At 36.9% G+C, this 25,010-nt stretch overlaps 1 protein-coding gene across 1 annotated transcript in view; it reads left to right on the forward strand.

Moving 5' to 3' along the window:
• Positions 1-9,692: 9,692 nt before the first annotated feature.
• The window catches only part of LOC126367009 (rho GTPase-activating protein 100F), a 43,661-nt gene continuing 28,343 nt past the window's right edge, over positions 9,693-25,010 (forward strand). The window contains exon 1 of the mRNA XM_050010359.1: positions 9,693-9,779. Within this exon, the coding sequence (XP_049866316.1) occupies positions 9,693-9,779 (87 nt within the window). The remainder of the gene's footprint in view (positions 9,780-25,010) is intronic.

Here is a 25,010-nt window from a genome sequence, read left to right on the forward strand (position 1 = left end):
GGTGTATCCCCGGAACTTACAGGAACACCGACACCTGCGTTGAACGATGCTGATTTGAATTTGGAAATGTTTTAATAATAAAATGATGTGTAAAGTATAGACCGTATGTTTTTTTATTAACTCTCACTTCACACTTAAACACACTGGCGCATATCTACATGCGACTGTTGGTGTATTCCCGGCACCTACCGGAGCAGCGACACCTGTGTTGAACGATGCAGATTTGAATTTAGAAATGATTTTTTAAATAAATTAAGTATAGGTTAGTATTATAATAATACTAAATGTTTAGAGTCTGTTTATACATATATCCATCCATAAATCCGTGATAGCCCTGTTGGATGGATGTGTGCATCATATCTAAAGATTGTCGATATTTCTAATTAAAATACTTAACTTGTTGGCCTTGAAATGCTTATATGACGAGTAATAAACTAAGTAATGGCGGATATATCTCATTCATAAGATCGCAATTCTCATTAGTAGTTGTGCGAATATTTGTCTAAAATACTAATTTGTACTATGCAAATAACCTGTTTATGACTCACTCATGTGAAGTCGCGTTTTTAAAACAAAATGGCCAGTAGGCCTAATATGCGCAACGTGATAAAATTTTGTCACGGTCTTTTTATCGATCCCGACGATATAATTATATCGTTTTGCCGATTGGTGCTATTATGTGGACCCGAATAAGTCATGTTGTTCTGTCAAAATACGAACAAAATCACATGGCACGCAGTGTTGCTCTATGGGCACGCATGTTGGGGAAAAAATAAACTTATCGATTTCGATTAAATTTATTGAATCGATAATTAATTTTAACACGTTGCGCATGTTAGCCCTGCAGAAATCCGTCAAACTTGGGGCACGTGTTTTTATATGTTAAGGTTTTAGGTGCTTACTCAGTTACTTAGTTTTTCACAGAGTCCGCTTAGGTTAAAATAGTTAAGTAATAGTTAGAAATCAATAGGTGGAAGGTCCAGTGAATATGGAGGATTCCATCAATTGTAACACAGCATCTTCAATATGTGTGACCTTGTATTGGGCTGGTTGGTTGGTCGCAGGTTAGACGGCGAGGCAGGCAATCGCTTCTGTAAAAACTAGACCTGTCAATCTTTCAGGTTAAGTACCTAAGCGGACTCTGTGAAAAATTAAGACACACATTGAAGATGCTGTGTTAGAATTGATAGAATTCTCCATAATCACTGGACCTTCCTCCTTTTGGTTTCTGTCTATTTCCAAGGTTAAAGTAACATCTCAGAGGCCAGAAATTTGAACATTATGATGCGGTGATCACTGCCGTGGGGGCCCTATACATAGAGCTGTACATATGGCATAGAACCGAACCCAGTGAAGGAAAATCACATACAACCATGATCCTCAGCAGTGAGGGGACGACAAGAAAGAAGATCACTGCCGTACAAGAATTTTTACTAGACCGGGATGAAAGGTTTCTTAGGAAGGGAATTTTATATTTAGAAAATAAAATAAAATAACATGTAACAAAAGATGGCCGCGTCATACTCATTCTCACTTTTTATTGAACTCCCCTCGTACAATACCTACTCGTAAACGCAATAGTATTAATCCAGTAATGCATCAATCAAAATGTCATTTGCTGTATCTTGATTTGAAAGTTAATTAACTATCATAATAATCATAGGGGAGATCCTATATTTGTTTATTATACAACTACGATAAACGTTCCCTAACATATAGCATCACGCCTGTTAATCCCGAAGGGGTAGGCAGAGATGTATAGTGCCTACATATACCCACTCCTCGCCAGCTAAGTAATATAGGGCGAACCGATTGCCATTAACCGAACACAAATCCTAGAGATATAAATTATCAATGATCCAAACATGAATTCAAACTCAAAAAGTCGATTTCAGTGGGTCCATTGACACTAAGATTTAAGTAAGTCACGCGTTTTCCGAATTACGGATTCCATTCAATAGGCTAGTTACCAACTAGTCAAATCAGTTACTTTTACTTATATAGTCAAAAAAATCAGTTACTTATACGTCAGAACACAAAATTACTATGGAATTTGTATGAAAAAGCACACTGTGACGTCATAGCTAATTTATGTTATTAATTGTTAAAGGAGATCATCGGCTCTCCATACTTTGGCCGGCCCAAATTTGAAAGTGCCGGCCAGAGAAAAAAAATGTGTCGAACCTTTCGAGTAGATTGCTCTGAACATTTTTTACTATGACACTAAACGTGTATAACCATTAGTTTGGCTTTAATTGGATTTTAAAAATCACGATTTTTCATACGTTTTGTAAAAAAAAATATTACGTCCGTTAGGAAAAAAAGGGATACAGGCGTATTACAAAGGACCGTTAGAACATTTATTAGTATGGCGCCAAACTTCTATGACCATTATTTTGACTTTTATTGGACTTTCCGTTTTGGTTAATATGTTAAAATGCCGGCAATCGAAAAAAATACGTCGAATCTGTCTAATAGTTGCTTCTCAATATTTTTTAATATGACACCAAACATCTATGACCATAATTTTGACTTTTATTGGAATTTACGTTTTAGTTCAAATGTGAAAAGTGCCGACCTGCAAAAATACCATGTAGACAGTATCGAGTAGATGCCTATTAACATTTTTTTCTATAGCACCAAACGTGTACGATCATTAGTTTGGCTTTTATTTTATTTTGAAAATCTTGATTTCTTATTTATTTTGTTTAAAAATAAAGTGCTTTGGGCAAAAAATGCGGTACGGCGGATTACAAAGGACCTTTAGAACATTTAATAATCTGGCGCGAAACATTTTTGACCATTATTATGACTTTTATTCGTCTCTCTTTCCGTTTTGGTTCAAATGGGAAAATGTCAGCCAGCGAAACAAAATAAGTTAAATCTTTTGGTAAATTACTTGAAACGTATTTTTTTACTATATTACCAAATGTAGACTTTGGCGTTTATTGGACTTTTTAAAAAATCTTTTTTTATATACATTTTAACAATGACAACAAGCAGAGCCTTCCCAATGACTAGTTATTAGTCAGATAAATACTTTGTGTTATTGTTTGTGTGTTGTTAGGTGAACTTCTATATTAATACTATCTGATTTTAGATACGACGTTGGCTGTAGTTTTTGCATTCGACTCAACGTTACGGCCTAAGTTTAGGTTGAATTATGGTATTGATTCATCTTGATCGTAGATGGTTACCACCCTCCAAAGATAAGCTTGCCATCTAGTGACGAAACTCGTATTTTGGCATGACGTCTGAAGAAGCTGTTAGGGAAGACAGGAGTCGGGCAGTTATACTTTGCATGTATGCCGATCACAATGTCCTGGTGCTACTCGGCCGATATAGCACAGAACCTCACATTTCTTAAAAAAAATAAGCTTCTAAAGCGTGTATCACCATCAGGTGAGATAGTGGTCAAACGAAAACTTATATTTGATTTATAAAAATGTGTCCAATGACGACACGATTGACGATTGCCTGCATTATCGCCAGTTAAAACTTTTTTCGCCAAAGTGTAGGTATCTATGAAAACTCCAGATTTTGGAGAAATCTAATTGAGTTCAAAATAGTGGTCATAGACGTTTAATGTCATAGTAATAAATATTCTGACGATCCTTTAAATAACGCGCCTGTCATATTTTATTTTATAACAAAATAAATCAAAAATCAAGGTTTTAAAAATCCAACAACAGCCAAACTAATGGTCATTCACGTTTATTGTCATAGTGAACAATGTTTACAGGTATCTTCTCGATAGTTTTGACATGTGTTTTTGCTGACCGGCACTTTTCACATAGAAACTAAAACATAAAGTCCAATAAAAGCCAAAATAATGGTCATAGACGGTTGGTGCCATAATAATAAATGGTCAAATGGATAAGTTTTAACGGGATATACCAATATTGTTTCTTGGCCGGCACTTCACATTTTCACCAAAATGTATGAAAAATACAAGTTTTTTTTAATTCGAATAAAACCGAAAATATTGACGCTACAGCTTTGGTGCCATAGTAATAAATGCTCAGACGGATAAGTTCTAAGGATATATACCATTTTTGTTAATTGGCCGGCACTTTACATTTTCACCAAAAATGTATGAAAAATACAGTTCTTTTAATTCGAATAAAACCGAAGATATTGACCCTACAGCTTTGGTGCCATAGTAATAAATACTCAGACGGATAAGATCTAACGGAATATAGCAAAATTATTTTTTGGCCGGCACTTTGACTTCTGGGCCGAAATCCGATGATCTCCTTTAATGTGCTCCTACTTACAATTGACTATTAGATATAAGTTCATAATTATTAGTAAAGACTCTTTCCTGCAGACAAACTGTTTAAAGTTTTGAAGGGCATTGATAAATTGTATTTTTAGTATTAAGATTTAATAAAGAAATAAATATATAAAATAAATTGAAAACATGATAAAGTGTATGACTTATTATTACGTTTATCATGATTAAAATTTATACATAAGTTAAACAGAAAAAGGAAATTTTTTTCGTTAGTTTTAGTTTTTCTTTATTTGGTAAGTAAACACAATTTCATAATTTATCTTGAACCTAGTACACGACCCGATTGTAGGTATTCCGTGCTAGACCAGAGAAAAAACCTAGACAAAAACAATCGCGTCGGTTATCCCACTGAGTTGGGCAGAACCACAAGTTACTGAGGGTTGAAGTTATCAGTGATAAGTTATCAGTGATAACTTGTCACAAAACAATTTTTAGTCAGGTATTGAAGTCCTCAAATGGATAATAACAATGATATTCTGTAGAGTAACAGAATCATGGATAGTCAGCGTAGTAAGATTCCTACAGACATTTAAAATTTACCTTAGGTAGTTTTAAAAGCGGAATTAAACAGTTTTTTTTTAAAGTTACAGAGCACGAGTTTAATGACGTGGCTAGATGATAGGAATAAGAGCCCGGGAACCTAATAACAAATTACTGAAATTGTATTCAAATTTTTTTTAGAACATCTAGTACAGTCATGAGCAATATAATGTACCCACTTTAGGACTGTCTTTGACATTCAGTGAGACTTACAGTTCAATTTGTCAAAAAAAGTTAAAGTGACATGGTACCAAAATGTATACATATTAATGCTCGTGACCGTACGCTACGGCGAGGTTCTTCTTGCAGCTACTTCCGTCGGCTATACATGTCGAAAAAGCATTTGTAGGTAGCTAAATACTATCGTATCGCTAATCGTTATTTCATTACAACTTTTAAGTACGTTCGTTTGTAGTCACATAATAAAACTGAAATAAAGAAACGGATATTCATTCTATTTAGACTTGTTCAACCGAAACAGGTTAAATTATTTTAAGCGGAAGCCATACATTTTGTAAAGTTTAAAATATGTCAGGAAATGACTAAAGTTACTGGCATTAGAACCGAATTCGAAATGAGTGTTGTAATTTTTCACGTTTTAATTTAACTAAGTAGGTAGTTTAGTGTAGGTAGGTTTTAATTTAGCTAGAAGGAAAGAGAGGAAGGGGAAGACCAAGAAGAGCTCATGATCACTATTGCCGCCTATAATGGTCGAGCCAACTGTGTTAATGAAATCAAACAATATAGGCAGAAGTTAACGTTGTAACTTGTACCGTCCGTTCTTTCATTGTGTATGCTTGAAAAAGTAGAATTTGGTGATACCTACTATTTTTATGCACTGTAATCTGCAATGTACCTAACCCGAATTCATGCAATAAACGTTTTTATTATTATTATTAACAAAATTCCATAATATAAAATAATTTCGCTCTCAAAAAGAAAATAGTAATGAGTTACAAATCATATTACGCCAGACTAATAAACCAGCGATTTAACGAACTACCACTTAGGATCTTAATTTTCAATTCTGTTGATAAGAGTGATTTCTCCACAAAACTGTCGACACTTGGCCACCAAATGGGAAATACGTAAAAATAAACCGACAAAATTGCCCTAATCAATTCTGCCGAGGGAGACCACGCTATTTCGAAATTAAGGACTCGGTGCGACGCTGTGTTATGCAGATTTGATTATTTTTCATAAAAAAATGTTGTTTGTTTTATACTTTTTTATATTGTGTATCCTTCTATGGTTTTGTAACTGAAAGACTTAGTAACTTAGGATATGAATGATCATTTTCAGTATGACGCGGATATTAAGAACAAATAGTAGATAGATTAAAAAGTTTGACTCTGCTGGAACATGAACCTTTATTATAAGGCAATAAGGCCGCCAGATTGTACTGTATCTATCATCATCTGTGTTAATTTGTTTTGTATGTTGTGTGCAATAAAGTATATTTGATTTGATTTGAACCTATATACTCTGCTCTTTCACTATAAGTCGGCGATATAAGGGAATTAAGTACTTATCATCGTCTATATTAAGTTTACTTTAAGTTTTTTACTAACACATGTATGGACGAAAGTCTGAAATAAAAATGTTATATTTTATTTATTCTGAAAACCACGTTTTTAATTTGTGAAAAAATTCGTTCTACCGATCATATACTTAATCAAATATTTCTTTCTTATAAAACGTTTAAAACATGCCTCCACTAGACATAATTATACTTAAACATAGGCACAAAAAACATACGAATTTTTAATTCGACTATTTATTCAGGGGAACCGAATAAAATAATGCGAAATTACGTTGTCTGTGTTTCATTATCGTAGGCAAGTACGTGAAAAAGGTCGTGGGAAATTCATTAATTTGGTTGTTGAGTTAAAAAGTGCCCGACCTCAACTTAAAGCGAGCGGCCTTCGGACCTCGTGTGGTTTCACACAGGACATGCGGGCGTAGTTCCTACTATGCCTTATGTTGGTTTTTAATTTTCCCAAAACTATAATGAAGACTATAGAGAACAGGGGAGGAAATATGATTGACCACCTGATACGACACGATTCATTTATAACAAACATGATAGAAGGAAAAATTGAAGGGAAGAGAGGAAGGGGTAGACCTAGGAGAACATTTATGAAACAAATAAAAGAAAAGGTGCAGGTCGTGTCGTATCAGGAGGTGAAGGATTTGGCGGGAAAAAAAGAGGAATGGCGTTTACTCCATCGACAAGAGCGCAGCTCTTAAATAAAGAGAGAGAGAGAGAAAGAGAGAGAGAAAGAGAAAGAGAGAGAGAGAGAGAGAGAGAGAAAGAGATACAGATAAATAATATTTAATTGATACCTTGAAAATTGTATTTCCGAATGCATATAACCCGTGTGTTTTCAAGGCCAGAGTGAACACCTTCTCGCTCCATCTTAGGCCAAGAGCAAATCCATCAAAAGTTAAAAAAAAACACTGCTTGGAGAAGGCGTGACTTACATCGTAGTGTCACGGGTTCGAATCCTGACTCGGGATCTAAACCACTGAATTCGACTTTATGAGTTTAAATTCATGGTTGGATCACGTAGTTTGGATTTATGCCCGGTTAAAGGCAGTAGGCTCACCACCCCTTATTACATCAGAGTATATAATTATGCTATTCACGTCTGCCTACCACTTTGAAGAGACAGGCGTGATGCTATGTTGTTATTTTATACACAGCTACTTACCTATCATCATCATCAATTTAAGAGCCACGCTCTTGTCGGTGCAGCATTTCCATGCTACTTTTTAGGGAAAAATAGGGCAGTGGTTTTCCTTCTTGCTTTCCGCCCCTATTATATATCTATTTACCTATATTACGCCAATATTCTTCTCTCTAGTATTTCCACCACCTACAGTAGTACATTTCGGAACTCTACATTTAAGTACTAATGTCCGGCGCTTCAAAGCGTCTTTGTAGCCCGTCTCATGTGGTTTCAGAGCGGTCTAGTGGTTCATCCCCTTTTCCGCTTGCCTACTACCTTAACACGTATTTAGCTACGATTTTATCCATTAGGTAATTTCTATTACACAATAATACAGGCTAGTGAGATGGGGGCCTTAAGGATAAATATGTAGGACCCTGCATACCCCGATAGGTTTTACAGGCTCTAGTACCAGACGACTTAAGCATCTTTGCAACTCGCCTCATGATGATTCAAAGCGGCCTTGTGGTGAACCACACCCCAGACACTTCTTGCAAAAAATCTCGTTTTACAGACACTACACATTGATGTTATCGTATACGCGCATCTTTGTGTGTGACGTTATGACGTCAGACGCCCGAGGAGCTGAGGGCTCTCACTCGATACAAAATTTAAGAGAACATGCCTAAGGGTGCAGTGCATAGTTGGGCGCGAACCTTGGCTCAAGCTTTCGTCGAAGAGGATTATGGTCGCGGCTCCAAAATAGTCTTAACTCCCTCCGGGTACAGTACAACAACGGCTTCAGAATGCTATTGGGATTGCCGCGTTTCTGTAGTGCATCCACATGCTCGCACACGCTAGAGTCGATGATTTCTATGCTATGATCGGGAAGAAAAATGCTTCCCTGATGTACAGGTTGCGGTCCAGTTCCAGTGGCATTCTGAAGGCGTTGGCATGTAAATTGGAGCTGCCAATATGGAAGCAATTTATGGGGGTGCTAATCGCTTCCCATTAAAATGAGATGTATGTACTTTTGATTAAGATTTACTAACCTTAGTGTTAAGTGTTTTTCTCTATTTACTACCAATTGGGCCTGAGTTGCCAAAATAAACATAAACATTATTATATTTCAAAGAATTAATTGATCATAGTCGCCCGACAACCTAAATCGTCGATCACGCCGGTGGGGTCCGGATACGATTGAAGACTAAAGTAAGACCGAAGGGGTGAGGTAAACCTAGCTCAGCTGGTGGGGAGCAGAGTGTCGCCATCCTATGCATAGTACTATTCCTTATTCTATGGTTTCACCCTCTGCTTCAGCTTATTATCGTCCTTAAAACGTGTTTGACTTTCACCCTCCCTAATTATTACGACATAGCTGTAATTGAGGCCGTAATACGGTTCTGTTCCGGCGATGTAATGTAATCGTCAATATGTTGTCGTTATTACATGTTCCAAATTGTAGGATACTTAACACTACTTGATCGATTTTAAAATGATTTTAATTTATTTGGATTTGGAATTTTAGTTGATGTTGACTTGCAATTTTTAATAAGAAAGATGCATGTCTTGCTATAGTGCCCATTAGGGGTTTCGGGTCGTATCTGTTCGGTTGTCTCCCAATAGATCTATGCGAGATGCGCGTGCGCCTGTTGAAAATGTACCTACTTACAACCTTGAGGAACAACACTTATTTCACGTTAGACACTCAGCATCCCCAAACACCGTACTCGTAGCTAATACCTGACCAACAATAAAACAAACCAATCGTTTTATAATTTCCACTTTGATTGACCCTCAGTGGACAGTACATCTATTTATAATCTTTTATCGACCGATTGTCGTTAGGGGCCTCAACCGGGCGCTATCCGTCGGATGTCAAAAGGCGATTAATAGGTCGTCTGCCCTCGTCTAGGGTGCACCACGGAAGCGGCTCGCACCGAATAATCGCATCGATCGCCAAAAAACTAACCCACATACGCACTGGCAGCGTAGCTGGAATTATTAATCGTGAGGAGTAAGGAGTGGGGGTGGGGGTGAGTGGTGGCAGCGCGCAGGCGCGGGCGCGCGGCGGGCACTTCGCGAGGAAGGCTCGCGCGCTCCGGCCGCGTCCAGCCCGCGCCGCGATGCGCGAGCGTAGGGCCCCGCGGCCGCACCCGCCGGCGCCGCGCTAACCTGCACCCATGCAGTGGCGTAAACTTGCCAGGTTGAAGTCTTCGCCGGGCGGACAGTCGCGCGCTCGGAGGATGCTCTGCTGCGGCCGCAGGAAGGTAGGCGATTCGATCGATAGCGCGCGCCGAAACCGTCGCCCCTCCCGGCCCGGACCGACGCCGTTCGACGACCCCGCTCGCTAATGCCTCTACTCGTGGACCTATTACATTCTACGCTCTCCTTAGTCCTTAGTGTCTAGGCGACATGTTCAGGGATTGCCTGAACTTGAACGGTCAGTGTCAAAGTGCTAACAACGCTACTCCGGCCTACCATGGAGCCAAAGAGGTAGCAGTGAGTGTTGGGTCGATTCTTTTCGCTTACACTGTCGATTTTCCCCTGCTTTTCACTGAAAGTTATGGTTTCTTTAAATCCTGAGTTAATTTCTTGGTATATAACTCACGTAGAGTTGTGAATGGCGCCGACAGTTGGCATTGTGAGAATATAATTGTCCGGCGGGCACGTGTGCGGGCTGTCGGATCGATCTTTATTCAAACCACCCTTATTGACAATCTAAGAAAGATACCATTATGGGGTTCGAATTCGACCCAATTTCAACCCTTTTGACCTCAATTTTAGGTGTCAAATTAGACGGGTTCCGACGAGTTGATGGTTTTTCACGCTATAAATCTTTATTTTGAGGGTAGTCTAAGTGATTAGTTGGTGGATTTTAGTGAATAATTTCTGATTTTGTAACTTTGCCGTATCGGTGCCCCACGCCATCTTGGGTCCCTTTAAGATGCGCCATTGGAAGGAACCTCAGACAATTGTAGAATACTATTTAAGTATGTATATAAGTAAATATAAACCCTATCGTCTTATCTAAAAAGTTGTGTAATTAAAACTGTGGCCACACGATATAAGTGAAAATTATGACACACCTGTGCTGTAAAAGGTTCATAAATTTACATATTTAATTTTTTTCCTGACCCACCCTATTCATATCATACTACTAAGCAGACACCACCGCTAAGTAGAAACGAATATAAAGCATACTTTCACTCCCCCCTTGTTCTAGTCTTCCTCTATCGTGTGGATTGTAAGGTCAATGACCAACCTTATCAACCCTCTAGTACGGGCTAGCCACAAATCTAATAAATAACTTCTCAAAAAAAATATTAATTAATTGTCAGTACTAATATATCTACGTACCCCTTGATTACTATTAGTACTAAACTCCTAAGTAGACTCTAAAATACCCGAAAAAGATTGCATCTTCTTTTTGCCAATAATTCCACCAATCATACGTATCTTTGTCGCACGTTCTCTTTTCTATAATATACTAGAGTTTATGGACAATAGTTTTTCTTACTATACTTATCTATCAATAGTTTTTATTATCTAAATCCCACCAACTCGACTACAACTTCCCCACTTGGGAAAGTAATTTCTACCATGGGAATTAATAACTATAGCCCTCCACAGATTCCTCAACATAAGAATAATAAATGCCTCGGATAGAGAGACAGAGTTCTCCACTGTTAAAGCAACTCACTGCAATAGTTCTCGACAAGTTAGACTTGTTCGTATGTTGAAGAGTTGATGGAGAACTACGGGATTTGGGTTAATAATTGTTGGTTCCCGATGGGCGATTTCTGTTATTATTATGTCTATGTCCCAATGTTTAATTAACACGTTCGTGTAATGGCCTGAATATTTTTTTTTATTTTATGTTGGACAACATAATTATTCTAAGTATGTTACAAAGGAATAAGGGAAGACACAGACAGCTGTCCAATTTCCAGAATTTGAATTTAGAACTACTACTTATCAATTCTAGATTCAAATTTTGATAAAGGTACAATAAATCTACTAATTAATATTTGTTCATCATAATCATCTGTGTCACTCTTTCCAATTTTTTACAAACAATTCAAATCTATATACATACTTATATAAAAAGTTGTGTTAGTTACACCATTCGTCATTTGTGAAATAAAAAAAATGGGAAGGTTGTATTATTTTTTGCTTACGCATAAAAATGGGAAGTTTTTTTTTTATTTCGATTACTATGCGGCAGATATGGTTGTAGCTACGCCCCTGCTGTGTATCAATGTATAGTATACCTCTAGAGTATACGTTGTACGGTCGCGAGTACTAATATGTATACACTTTGAAACAATGGTGCTAATTCCTGTAAATACCATCTAATTTTATTTTAAGTTATATCTGTCATTTTCTTATCCGCCGAAAAGGAAAGGGACGGGTAATCGACAAGCATAAAATTTATGGAACACACGTCAATTTTAAGCACAAATCTAAACCAACCGTCTAAAAATTTTACGTCAGTCAATAACCCGACACATTAATTTACTCATTCTTCCTAAAATTAAGAGCTGTGAATCATCCGTCCCTTTCCTTTTCGACGGATATGAAAATGACGGATATAACTTAAAATAAAATTAGGCGGTGTCTGCAGGAATCGGGGCCATTGTCATATTAACTTTTTTGACAAATTAAACCGTAAGTCTCATTACATGACAAATTTGATAATGCGACAGGGTCCTAAAGTGGGTACATGATATTGTTCATGACTGTACATCACTATTTAAATTAAACATAAGACACTTTAGGAAAATACCCCAATTTGGTTGTCACCGTTGTTAGTGGCATATAAATTGGTGGTTTCCTATATGTATTGTACGGTGTTGTATCTGTGTAGTGACAAAGTCCTTGAACTTAAAGTAACAATACCTGTCGAACCTTCTTTGTCTCGCCCGTGTCAATATCAATAAAAATAATCTACTTACCTACTCTGTCAAAAAGTGGGTTTATAGTTTCTATATACCGGGTGAGAGCCTTGGGCGCTCCCCATTTGTCCGGCCAAGTAGTTAATGCTATCTGCGGCAAATCTACAATAAGTCACGTCAAAAAAAAAAGAAAAGTTTCTACATAAGTAAGTACATATATCTATGTGCCTATAAAAATATTAGCGCATTTTTTTCATATGCAAGTGACTGTAAGTTTTTAATAAGAAATAAAGATCCTATAAAGTTATACTTATGTCGTAGCCGGATTGTATCGATAAATTGATAAATCTATCTACCTACTATAGTTTTTTCGGGAACGTAGCTGGAAAGTCCCTCATTTAGCCGGTTTGAATGCGACCTCCCCATTTGTCCGGGCTCGTATTTACCTAATAGGTATTATTAGAGGCATACCTACAATAAGTCGCCTCTCTTCTATCGTGTGGGTTGTGAGATGGAGTACCAACCCCATCAACCCTGGTGTCAGGGTTACTATTGAGCCACCAAAGGCCCCTGACATGGCTCATGTAACGACTACTTACTTACATGAGTAAGTAGTAACCGGGACCAACGGCTTAACGTGCCTTCCGAAGCACGGATCATCTTACTTTCGGACAATCAGTCGCCTCTAAAAAAAACGTATTAAATTTTAATTAAACACTGTTTTATTTTGTTACTATGGTCAGCTAAAAAACCCGCCATGGCGGCGCCCCCAGGAAACAAATGACAATTGCGCAACCAAGCTAATACAGACATACAATTTATGGAACACACGTATAATTTATGCAGAAATTAACAAAAAACCCTCCCGAAATTTTATATTCGCCAAAATCCAACAGAATTATAATACAATACAAAAACGCTTTATTGCACGTATAAACACAAAACACAAAAACAATACAATACAAAAGTGACAAGAGAAGCACAATCGGTGGCCTTATTGCTAAATAGCAATTTCTTCCAGGCAACCTTAGGATGAAAGAACTTGCTATATATTGGATGCGGGGACGGTGCAATAAAGTAACAATATAACTCAAAACAGTCTACATAAAACATAATGATACTATAAACAAACCTAGTATCTACTTAAAATATATTTTACATAAATTATAAACACATATTATATATTAATTTATTATATAAATAATTATGTTTATAGCACTTGTAAAACGGGTTGGATAACAGCGCGATGCCTATATAATTCGCCCGGGTTATTCATTCATTTTGAAATTAACAGTTGTCAATTTTCCCTCCCTTTCCTTTTCGGTGGATAAGAAAATGACGGGTATAACTTAAAATAAAATTAGGAGGTGTCTGCAGGTATTGGGGCCAATATGTTACTATAGCCAGGTGTGGTACCTACCCTTTATATATTTTTATTGCTGGTGGAAACGTGGGGGCGCCACCATGGTATCCTGCATACTTGCAGGAGCCTTAGAGAGCAGATAAAACTATTAGTATAGCCTATTAATGAATGTCAGTAGTCGTTAAGCCGAGTCAAGCTTTCTAATCGGCTTAAAGACTTTGTAAACTGGATTAGAAGCTTCTGTAAATTCGCAATATGGCTTGTTTATCAGAAATTGCTTGTTTTACTTTGACGATAGATTCGTATTTTTATCATCATCATTATCATTATCAGCCCATTTACGTCCCCACTGCTGGGGCACGGGCCTTCCTTATGGATGGATACGGAGATCGGGCCTTAAACCATCACGCGGGCCCAGTGCGGATTGATGGTTATTATTGAGGAGCTCGGTGGCGCAGCGGTAAACGCACAGGGTCTGCGATTGTTGAAGTTAAGCAAATTTCGTATTTTTATATTTAAAAAAAAAATACTTATCACACAACAGGGTCAGTCGTTACATTCGAGTATAGATCCTTGTAATACCTCTACCTGATACAGAAATGGTATAGGAATGTTATCCTGTGATTGACATAATAAAATATTTATAATGAGAATTCACTGTTGCCTCTTTAATACAACATTTTTAAGGCCATATCTCACCAGCACCAACATTATATATCACATCATATCTCACTGCTGGTGAGATATGACTATGTATATCTCTGGGCGATGGACAACAAACCTGTCACCATTCGTTCATTATACTTACATTATACATCTTGAGACGAATATAAGAAGTATCTGCGGGTTGTCTAAGGTCGTTTTCAATAATCTATCTATCCATGGTTTTCGCTTACTTAAGTAACTTTTGACACTTATTTTGACTTATTTTGTATCGCAATAAGTGTCAAATTGGGGACTTATTATGAAGTAGTGTCAAATGTGGGTTAGGCTTGTACAGAGAACGCGCGTATTGTGTGAATTTTCCGTCGCGAACTCATCTCTCACTAACTTTTATTAGTGTCTTTTTAAGTTATTCAGTTCCATACTTTTGCGTCGGAAAATTCCACTTGATATTAACTCAGAATCACGTGCTGAATCATCTGCCCTAGTATTTGGTACGGTGTCACTAACACCCATACTTACTTGCATGGTTACCTATATGTACAGTCACGAGCATTAATATACATACACTTTGGTACCGTGTCACATTAACTTTTTTACAATTTGAACTGTAAGTCTCACTAAATGTCAAATATGTTAGTGCGACAGAGTCCTAAAGTGGGTATATTATAGTGCTCATGACTGTACCTCTACTTGTACGGAGTGTAAGTGACATCGTAACGAATGCTGAGGGGGATGATTCACTCGTGATTTTTAGTTAATATAATAGCTTTAAAGTATTACTTAAGTGTTTAAGAATAAAATACGTAAGTGTCCTCCTTAAAGTAAAAGCTAACAGGGTTTCGTTGCAAGTTTTTATTGAGTGTTGTTTTATGGTAGACAATCAGCTGTAAAAGCTTTCAGCTTTCCGTTCAGTGACGTCACAGTGCACTATCGCATGTTGACATGGCCGCGTAAAACATTCTATACTGAACATAGTATATAACAGATAAAACTGTGAACGAGGCTGACTGAACTGTGAACGGCGGAGATAGGGATTTTATTGTAAATTGATTTTCATTCGGAATCGTCTGCTGTTACTTCACTATACTGCATACATACACAAAGTCAGTCCTGGGGATCTAAAATGGGAAAAAAGCAATATTGTAATAGAGTACCGGGTCAAAGATAAATTTTAATGTAATAATCTAGAAATAGAAACCACTCTAAGATGATCAAATATTAATCTCATTTTACTTTTCGACTTATTTTCGAATTTTATTTATGAATAGACTAACACTGAGTATGACGTTTGACAGCTATTATTGTAGACAACTTTCGTTTTGACGTTTCGCATAAAGTACCTAAATTGAGTAGGTTTTCATGTAAGTAGCTTATTTGACATTTGCACATATAAAACTAAGTGAGCATTGTCAAGAAATATCAAATTTTGCTTTATAAATGTATAATTTATGGTCTAAATAAATTAAAAAATTAAATTAAAAATTAAATTAATAGGATGAATTGCTTCAATGTGGCCTTTTTTATACCTCCAGACCTAATTGTATTTATACAGTGTAGTGCAGAAACAGTTTCTGTACTTCTTTCTGGGTAATCATAGTGACAAGTCATCAATAAAACACACTGTAGCAGCTCCTAATCATTATATAAACCGCATAGTGACAGCTTACCTTTCCCTTAACGTTCATCTAGAATATATTTATGGCAGGTTTTTTCCAGAAGGTCAGGTTCAGCTTTGCACCCCTAGGGATATTTTATTTAAATTACCTCAGTAAATAATTAGAACCATCGTCATTTTAGAAGTATATACTAAATACCTTTTCCTAATTTATTTTCCAATTACCGAGTATACCTCTTAAATCCCAAAAAAAAAGGAAAGCTTGTTCTATCCAAACTCAAAAGATTTTGTTAGTTTAAGACCCTAATTAATTTTAGGTAATCACAAAATTAAACAAGATTTTTTCTCAAAGGAAAACATCGCAATTTGTAAAAAAAAAATTAATAACTTTCCTAAGCTTAGAAAATAATTTGCAAAATTACTTCTGAAATCTCGTAGTTGTTGCTACGAGATTCGTAGCAGGAGCTACGAAAGATCTTACGCCTTTCCGTGTCGTAGCTAAACGAATTCCAGCCTCACAGAATGACCTCATCTCAAAAACTCATCAGATTAGATAAACAAGACTACGTCAGAAAGCGTTCGTAAAAAGTTTCATTTCCCATTTTCGTCCGCAATTGAAAAATCGGGTTACAGTCGACATAAAAGCAAAAATTCTATCAATACCACCATTTGGCACTGGCGCTGACAATCTAATTTATTGCGTGTACTTTGTGCTTTATCGCAGTTGCCGGAGAGGTTATTTTGGCGTGAGTTTGCGGGAGTGATAAAAAGGTCGCCGCCGGCGTTTCTGCTGCCGACGTTGTAGAGCTCTTCAGAGTTCGAGTTGGCACCAAATTTTAGGTCTCAACGCTTCTCATTAGGCGCAGCTCACACTATGCCCCTCCCCGCGGGTGGGGGAGGCGTTAGTCCGCGAGGCGGCCATTGTGCTTTAAGACGGCGTTTTGTTTCCCGGCTCTTTAGATGACTGTACGTACTCCACTTTATGGAGAGACGCATGGGCGTGTCACTTACTGATATTAGGCTTGCGACGGCTGGGATTCCCAACGTTAAACCTTTTTCAAGCCCTGAAAGTGGTCTTGGGAAGATTTATTTCTGTTCACGAGATATCTTGTGGAAACTGAGTTAGAGTTCTTAGATCTTAACTGGATATAAAGATAAACGATGCTTTAGTTTAATGTTGCAAGAATTTTTGCCTCGTAGAGTTTCACAAATCTATTCGTATTTATGAAGAGAAACTTAAAATCATCAAATGAAGAATACAAAATTTTTAATTACTAAATATATACAGTTACAAAAACTTTTCAATTACATTAGTCCATATCCCAAAGAAAACACGCATAATACGAGTATTCAGGCATCATCATCATCAATTTAAGGGCCACGCTCTTGTCGGTGTAGCATTTTCCATTTCAGTCTATCAAAGGCCAATTCCTTGACTCAGGCATACAGCTGCATAATAACCATTGTCGCATAATAGCTGTATTAGCCAGTGACAACTCACAACGGCCCCCTAAAAATCTCCCCGATGTTTGACGTCCCCGAGACGATGCTAACGACACGCGGTTTTTTGTCGCGAAATAATTAACCTCCCCCACGTCTCTGGGGCCCTAAAAGCCCGGCGATTCACTTATCTTGCAATTAGTCGAGTAATTTTATAACGTCATCACTCTCCCGTGATTTATCTTTTCAATTTAAGTAAATAGAGTTGATAAAATTGCTACCTTTTACTTGCAGATTTAGGGTAACTGTTTTAAGAAAAAGATCATATCTTTGTAGGTACTCAATTTTGATCTTTAATGTTATTAAAAGCCAGGATTAAAAAAAAGAGTTATAAGAGAAAATTGTTTTGTATAATTCAAAAGAGAATGTTAAAGTTATTTGGACATATATGTATTTTATTTATTAATTTTTCTTTATGGAGGACAAAATAAAATAATTACAAAAGCAGGGTATTAGGCAAAGATTGATTGAAGAGTTGGCAGAGGAAAACCTAGAAAGATATTATATTAAGTACGTACCTACTTACGTTGACCAAATCGGAGACGCACTTAAAAAAGGTCTAGTGCGGTCTATTCTAAATCGGCATACGTATATGAAACGAGTAATGAATTCTTAAACAAAGCTATACTTTCTGCTAAACTGGGTCGGAGATATACAGGGTGTTAGTGACATCGTAACGAAAACTTTGAGGGGTGGTTCAGGCCATGATTCTGAGTTGCATATTGTTGAATTTTTTGACACGAAATTCCACTTGATATCAACTCAGAATCATGGTCTGAACCATCCCCCTCAGTATTCGTTACGGTGTCACTAACATCCATACCTACTTATATGGCTACCGTATGTACTTGTACGGGGTGTAAGTGTCATCGTAACGAATACTGAGAGGGATGATTCATCTGATTATTTTGAGTTAATATCAAGTGGAATTTTCCATTGCAAAAGTATAGAATTGAAAATAATTTAAAAAAACTAAAAAAAACATGAATTTTGCGACACCCTGTATACTGGGTGTTAGTGACATCGTAACGAATACTGAGGGGGTCGATTTAGACAATGATTCTGAGTTAAAATCAAGTGGAATTTGCCATCGCCAAATTCATGTTTTTTTTTTCGATTTTTTAAATAATTTAATATTTTATTATTATTATTAGAGGAGCTCGGTGGCGCAGCGGTAAACGCGCTCGGTCTGCGATGGTCGAAGTTAAACAACTTTCGCAAAGGCCGGTCATAGGATGGGTGACCACAAAAAAAAAGTTTTCATCTCGAGCTCCTCCGTGCTTCGGAAGACACGTTAAGCCGTTGGTTCCGGCTGCATTAGCAGTCGTTAATAACCACCAATCCGCATTGGGCCCGCGTGGTGGTTTAAGGCCCGATCTTCCTATCTATCCATAGGGAAGGCCCGTGCCCCAGCAGTGGGGACTTTAATGGGCTGATGATGATGATGATATTATTAACAGTAAGTACCTATTTTACAACAAACGAATTGCCCCACTAGATAGTAGGGAAATGGTTTTATTCAATTGATATCTTTTTTCTCTTTAGAAATCGAATATCAGCAAATAATGTTTCATAGCGACTGAAATTCAAAACGCACTGTACGTTGCCATTTTCAAGCTTCCCATAAAACTTAGACTCGAAAAAGTCACAAGTTCTTATAAGTTTAAAGCGATTCGCCGAAGCGGTCGTAATTTTGGTAATTTCTTCCAAAAAGACACGGTGAAGGCTAACGTGGAAAGTTGGTAATGGCAAAGACGTGAGTGAAGTGCCATTAATGGTGGAACGACTTTAAGGATACTTACTGGCGAATCTTGACACTTACCAGAGACAACTAGAGAGGAATTCTTTACTTATCAATAATGATAGCAGTGACATAATTATTGTGTAAGTAGGTCTCAAAAATTGCCAAAGGAGTACTGAAAAAAGCACTGTATGTGCATTAACAGCCTCCGTGGTCTAGTGGTTAGTGCGTTGGGGTCATGATCTGCAGATCCGGGTTCAAGTCCCGATGGGGACATTGACAAAATTGCTTTGTGAGAAATTATGTAAGAATGTGCATTGTACCACGAATGGTCATGACAAAAATGTCTATCATGAGTATGATATATTCTATATTATATTTTAAGTGAAAGCGTTTGCAATACTTTTTCCTAATTATTTCAAATTCAAATTCAAAAATATCTTTATTCAGTTGGTAACATAGTTACACTTTGAATCGTCAATTTTTACATAACGAACGTCCCATCAGCCTAAAACTACTGCAGCTTCTCATAACCTATATAGCCGGGGAAAAGAAGCTGCAAGAAAAGATTGAATTAAGAAAAATATATTTACAGTTGAGATTTTAAGGTATTGTGGGTACCTTATAAGTAATTTAGATTAGTTTATTTGTTGTTTGAATTGAAACTAAAGGATTAGGTAAATTATCTTAACTTTCAGTCGACGTTTTCTAAGAGAATCCTCTTGCCGTGAAGCTGTGCCAGTCTTAGCTCAATCACAAATAAATGATGCATACCCTTTTAACTTGGATTATCTTATAAATAACTTCATCATCATCATCATCAGCCCATTAACGTCCCCACTGCTGAGGCACGGGCCTTCCCTATGGATGGATAGGTTGATCGGGCCTTAAACCATCACGCGGGCCCAGTGCGGATTGATGGTTATTAACGACTGCTATTGCGAAGCACGGAGGAGCTCGAGATGAAAACTTTTTTTTTGTGGTCACCAATCCTATGACCGGCCTTTGCGAAAGTTACTTAACTTCAACAATCGCAGACCGAGCGCGTTTACTGCTGCGCCACCGAGCTCCTCAAACATAAATAACTTACGAACATTTAAAATAGAAGATTGAATTCACAATGCGAAAGGAAAGAGGTTCCACTTTCTTGACACTTGAGCAATGTATACTTTAACTTTACCTTTTATTATGTAAATAACTTAGATTTAGAATGAATTAGTTAAGGAGCGAGCTTCGTATGGGTTGAATAATGCCGGATTATACTAATCTCAGTTGAGTCACTCTATTTTCGTTCGCTTTCCTAAATGGTTGCGGTGTTTAATGGAATTGTTAACCAAATCAGACTGTAAATAGAGTTCAAATTAATTAAAATGGAAATAAAGTACCTATCTGTCTAACAGAAATTGATTTGTGTTAATAAATAAAAAGTTACTTAAGTATAACCTATTTATGAAGTTTCCATTGCTATGATTTTGATTATCGTATCTATAATAATATATATAATTTGGACGCAAACTGAGTCTTGTATTAGGACACATCGTAATAGTTAGAGAATAGGAGTTTGGGTTGTAAAAGAATTTTGGTATATGACAAATTTGGAATATGAGCATCATAGGGTACTCTAAGGGTTCCACATCTGCGAGCCTAGCACCGTAAGCACGCGACTCTTTCTCGCCGCAACAGAGATCGTCTGTCTCTTTCTGTGCAGTACTGTGAGAGAGTGACGGGTGACGTATGTCGAGGCGAGAAAGAGTCGCGCGCTTACGGTGCTAACCCCGCTGGCCGCACTGCATCGCGCTTTCCTATGCTTCTATCCTTTTTGTCGCTCAGAACCATTGATCCATAATTATGTTATCACAACCGTCATTTACTAACCCTAAGTTTTCCTTTTCACTCTGGTCATGCTTGGCCCTTCGATCATATTGTGATATAAACAAAGTTCGCAATCAGAGAGTTCTCAAATGTCATCGAAAAATCCTCCTTTCCCTTTTTCTCTTAGCGGCATCCCTTTTTAACGCATAGCGTTAAGTGCAGTGTCCAAGTGTCGTGTTAAGTGCGAAATTAATTGAAGTGACGGTGACAGAGTTGAACCGCGTATCTCTGTGAAAGTGCTGAATCGCGTGTGTAGAGAATAAATTCGTTTTCCCTTGGATTTAGTGAGTTTCCTTCCAATCCCGAAACCCAGTTCTGTAACAATATATATTTACTTGGACTTTAGAATACATAAAATAAAGGCTTAAGCAGATACTTTAGTGGACACCTATGTTTAGTATGGTCACGAGTACTACACATTAGTACAAATTATATTTATCATGACTGTACAGAAATGACAGATTTTCTTCTATCATTTTCAGACTTTTCTTCAGGCATTTTAACATGTAATTTTGAAAAGTTCAATATCGATTTTAAAATAAGCTTTATTATCATTCATTTTAGAGCCAAGCTCTTGTCGGTGTAGCATCCTCCATGCTACTTTTTAGGGAAAAATAGGGCAGCGGTTTCCCTCTTGCCTTCCCCCCAAAATAAGCTTAAAATGGGACTACAAAGAGTAATTGCAGTTTTTTCCAAAACACATTCTAACTGAAATTGTTTGATTATAGTGTGTGTTTGTTAGTTCAGATAATTACATAAGTATCTACTTTATGAATAACAAATAACTTTGCCATGATGGAAAGCAGATCCTGTATATGCTTATATCTAATCTACCTAAATAGATTGGTGAGGTCGGTTATCGACCTTACATCCCACACAAAATTGGAGAAAATCAAGAAGGTTTTTCTTCATCATCGCTGATTTAAGAGCCACGCTCTTGTCAATGTACCATTCCTCTCCATGGTACTTTTTAGGCAAAAATAGGGCAGTGGTTTCCCTATTGCCTCCTGCCCCGTAGTACTCTGCCTGACGCGAGTGGAAGGGCGCCCAGAGTAGAAGGTTTTTAAAGATTCATTTATCAGTCTGTAGTGGCTCATCTTTGCTAATGATAAAATGATACTACAGAATACATAATAGTACAAGTAGTACCTCACTATAGGTATACATAAACAACCAATAAAGCATTTCCCACGTGACGCAAACGTGCAGCTTTCGCCATGGTCGCATTTACTTGTATGTAATCCGCTGATGCCTAACACATGAACATTGCCTCTTTTTCTTAAATCAAATAAATATATTCGCCGCAAATGGCATTAAATACTTGGCCGACAAATGTAAAGTTCTGAGTTCTTTCACCCGATAAACACTGCGTCTGCACGATGCACTTATACAAAATCCATCGTTTGAGAATCGCATAACATTCGATCGTTATCATCACCATATTTCGCTTAGAACTTGTATTGGTGTGCAAAAAACGATTCAGTAACAAGGTATATCTATAATCGATGCTGGTGCACCGCCTATAACTACTCAATCCGTTTAGATACGACGTGATCTTTATAAGTTCCACGACTTTCTACAGATAATATTAAATAAACTTAATATTACGTTACTAATCCTCGTCGCCTGGATAAAGACGGTCAAGTAAAGCTAGTTAAAATAGGCTAGTTTCCAACTAGTCAAATCAGTAACTTTTTACTAAACGTCAAAACACGAAATTACTATCGAATTTGCTTGAAAAAGGACACTGTGACGTCATAGCAAATGTGATATAATGTCGGACTTGCTATTATGTTTTTCTTGTTTATAATTCACAAATAAGTTAAATAGAAAAAATGAAAAGTTTTTCATTAGTTTAAGATGTGTGTTTATTTTGTAATCAGAATTACATAATTTATCTTGAACCTAGTACACGACTCAATTACTTAAAATTAGTGGAAGCTCCTTAAACGCCCAGAATGGAAAAGACGGACATATAAGCCGACCCCAGTTGATGGGAAATAGCGTAGGATGATGATGATTAGTGTCTAATTACATTCACTCGTAAGGGTCGCCAGTACAAATTGTAAAGACCACTAAAGGGTAACTCTTACGTCATGGTTGTCAGATGGCATCATAATGGGTTTAAAGGTGACGTCATCGCTGTCTAGCCGACAGCTTTACTTCGTCCCACTTTCTGAATTGTTTTTGATGAACTGTTCAAATTATGGGGTAAACGGGGTTCAAATAACGTGGGGGATGTTTAAATTGAAAAGGAGATTAGTCAAGTGTCGTCTATGGGTGTCAAAGTCATTGTTTGAATGCATGGGATTAACTGTCTGAGAACTGATATTAAGCAGGTAGATTACTCAATTGTATACCAATATTTTATGTTTATTATTTTTTTTTTAAAGAACGTCTAGGGCCCTGTGCCGAGGTTTTTCTTGCAGCTTCTTTTCCCCGGCTATATAGGTTGTGAGAAGCTGCAATAGTTTTATATATAATTGTAAAAATTGACGATTCAAAGTGTAACTATGTTACCTACTGAATAAAGATATTTTTGAATTTGAATTTGTTTTTAATATTTAGTAGCAGAGAAGTCGTTTGTAGATAAATGGAAAACATTAACAACAGCATCGTAAGACCGGTTTATTGTCTAGCGGCTGCAAGCAGCGGCGAATGCCTGAGCCTGTCGACGTTCGATTTCTGTTTGCTACCTGTTTCTATTATAATTAAGTAAGCATCTAAGTGAGATTTATGTTGTGTACTTTGAATGTGATAATGAGAAATCGTGCTATTAAATTGACTATGGCGAAGAAGAAGACATGGAGACAAATCTGTTTAGGTTTAGCGATGTTCGTAAACCAATGCATTATATAAAAAAAGACATTTTATTGTTCCTTTATCGTGCCTCTTCACTGTGCTGATTTAGATCAGTTCTGCACAATTTTCCTTGTAGAGGGCGGGCGGACATATTCATTCATATATTTATTTGTATTTATCATTCATTGTCATTATTTATCTATCATACATTATTAACATTAGGTTTAGTTGAATATCATTATTTTATAAAAAAAAAAACAATTTAAATTATATACTTAATTCAAGATATTTTGTGTAACAATAAGTAGTTAATATTTAATAAGAACTAGATCAGAACACTTCACTATTCATTCATCAATGAACTCCTTAACGCTATAGTAAGCTTTTTGTGTGAGTAGCACTTTTAATTTATCAATGAAACTTGCATCAGTAGGTACATCCTTCAGATCCTTCGGTAACTTATTGTAGATGCGTAGATGGACCCCAGTATTCATTTTAGAAGACATTAATAATGTTGGAAAGTAGATACTTAATGCTGGAAAGTATTCGGATGAAACTACTCGGGTTTTGAATTAAAAATAAACCTTAAAAACCAAACAATAGAAATTGCGATTGCGGCGATACGATACCACCTATCACGTTGGTCTAACAGAAAGCTCGGTGAGGTGTGGACACTTAGATCTTCTTGCGATGGATGTACCTCTGACTACCCCAATTAATATATAGTTGTGTGCTTCTATTATCTATTTCTTCTTCTATCGTGTGGGTTGTGAGGCGGATTACCAACCCCATCAAACCCTGGTGTCAGGGTTATTATGTAATAGAAATTGGTCAAAAAAATTTTTTTCCTGTTATTATTTGCAACTTTAAGAAGAACAATAATATCTATTTTATCTCGAAATTCTATCAGAATATAGACCGTTGAACTTTCAGCGTAACGTTATTATTTATTTTTGTTTATTTTTTGCATTGCTTGATTTAAATACTTACCCGAACAAATATCCAATACCCCGACGGTCACATTTTTCTCCCAGGGCTGTATTG

This window comes from Pectinophora gossypiella, chromosome 5 (assembly GCF_024362695.1).
Source record: "Pectinophora gossypiella chromosome 5, ilPecGoss1.1, whole genome shotgun sequence".
NCBI classification, from domain to species: domain Eukaryota; kingdom Metazoa; phylum Arthropoda; class Insecta; order Lepidoptera; family Gelechiidae; genus Pectinophora; species Pectinophora gossypiella.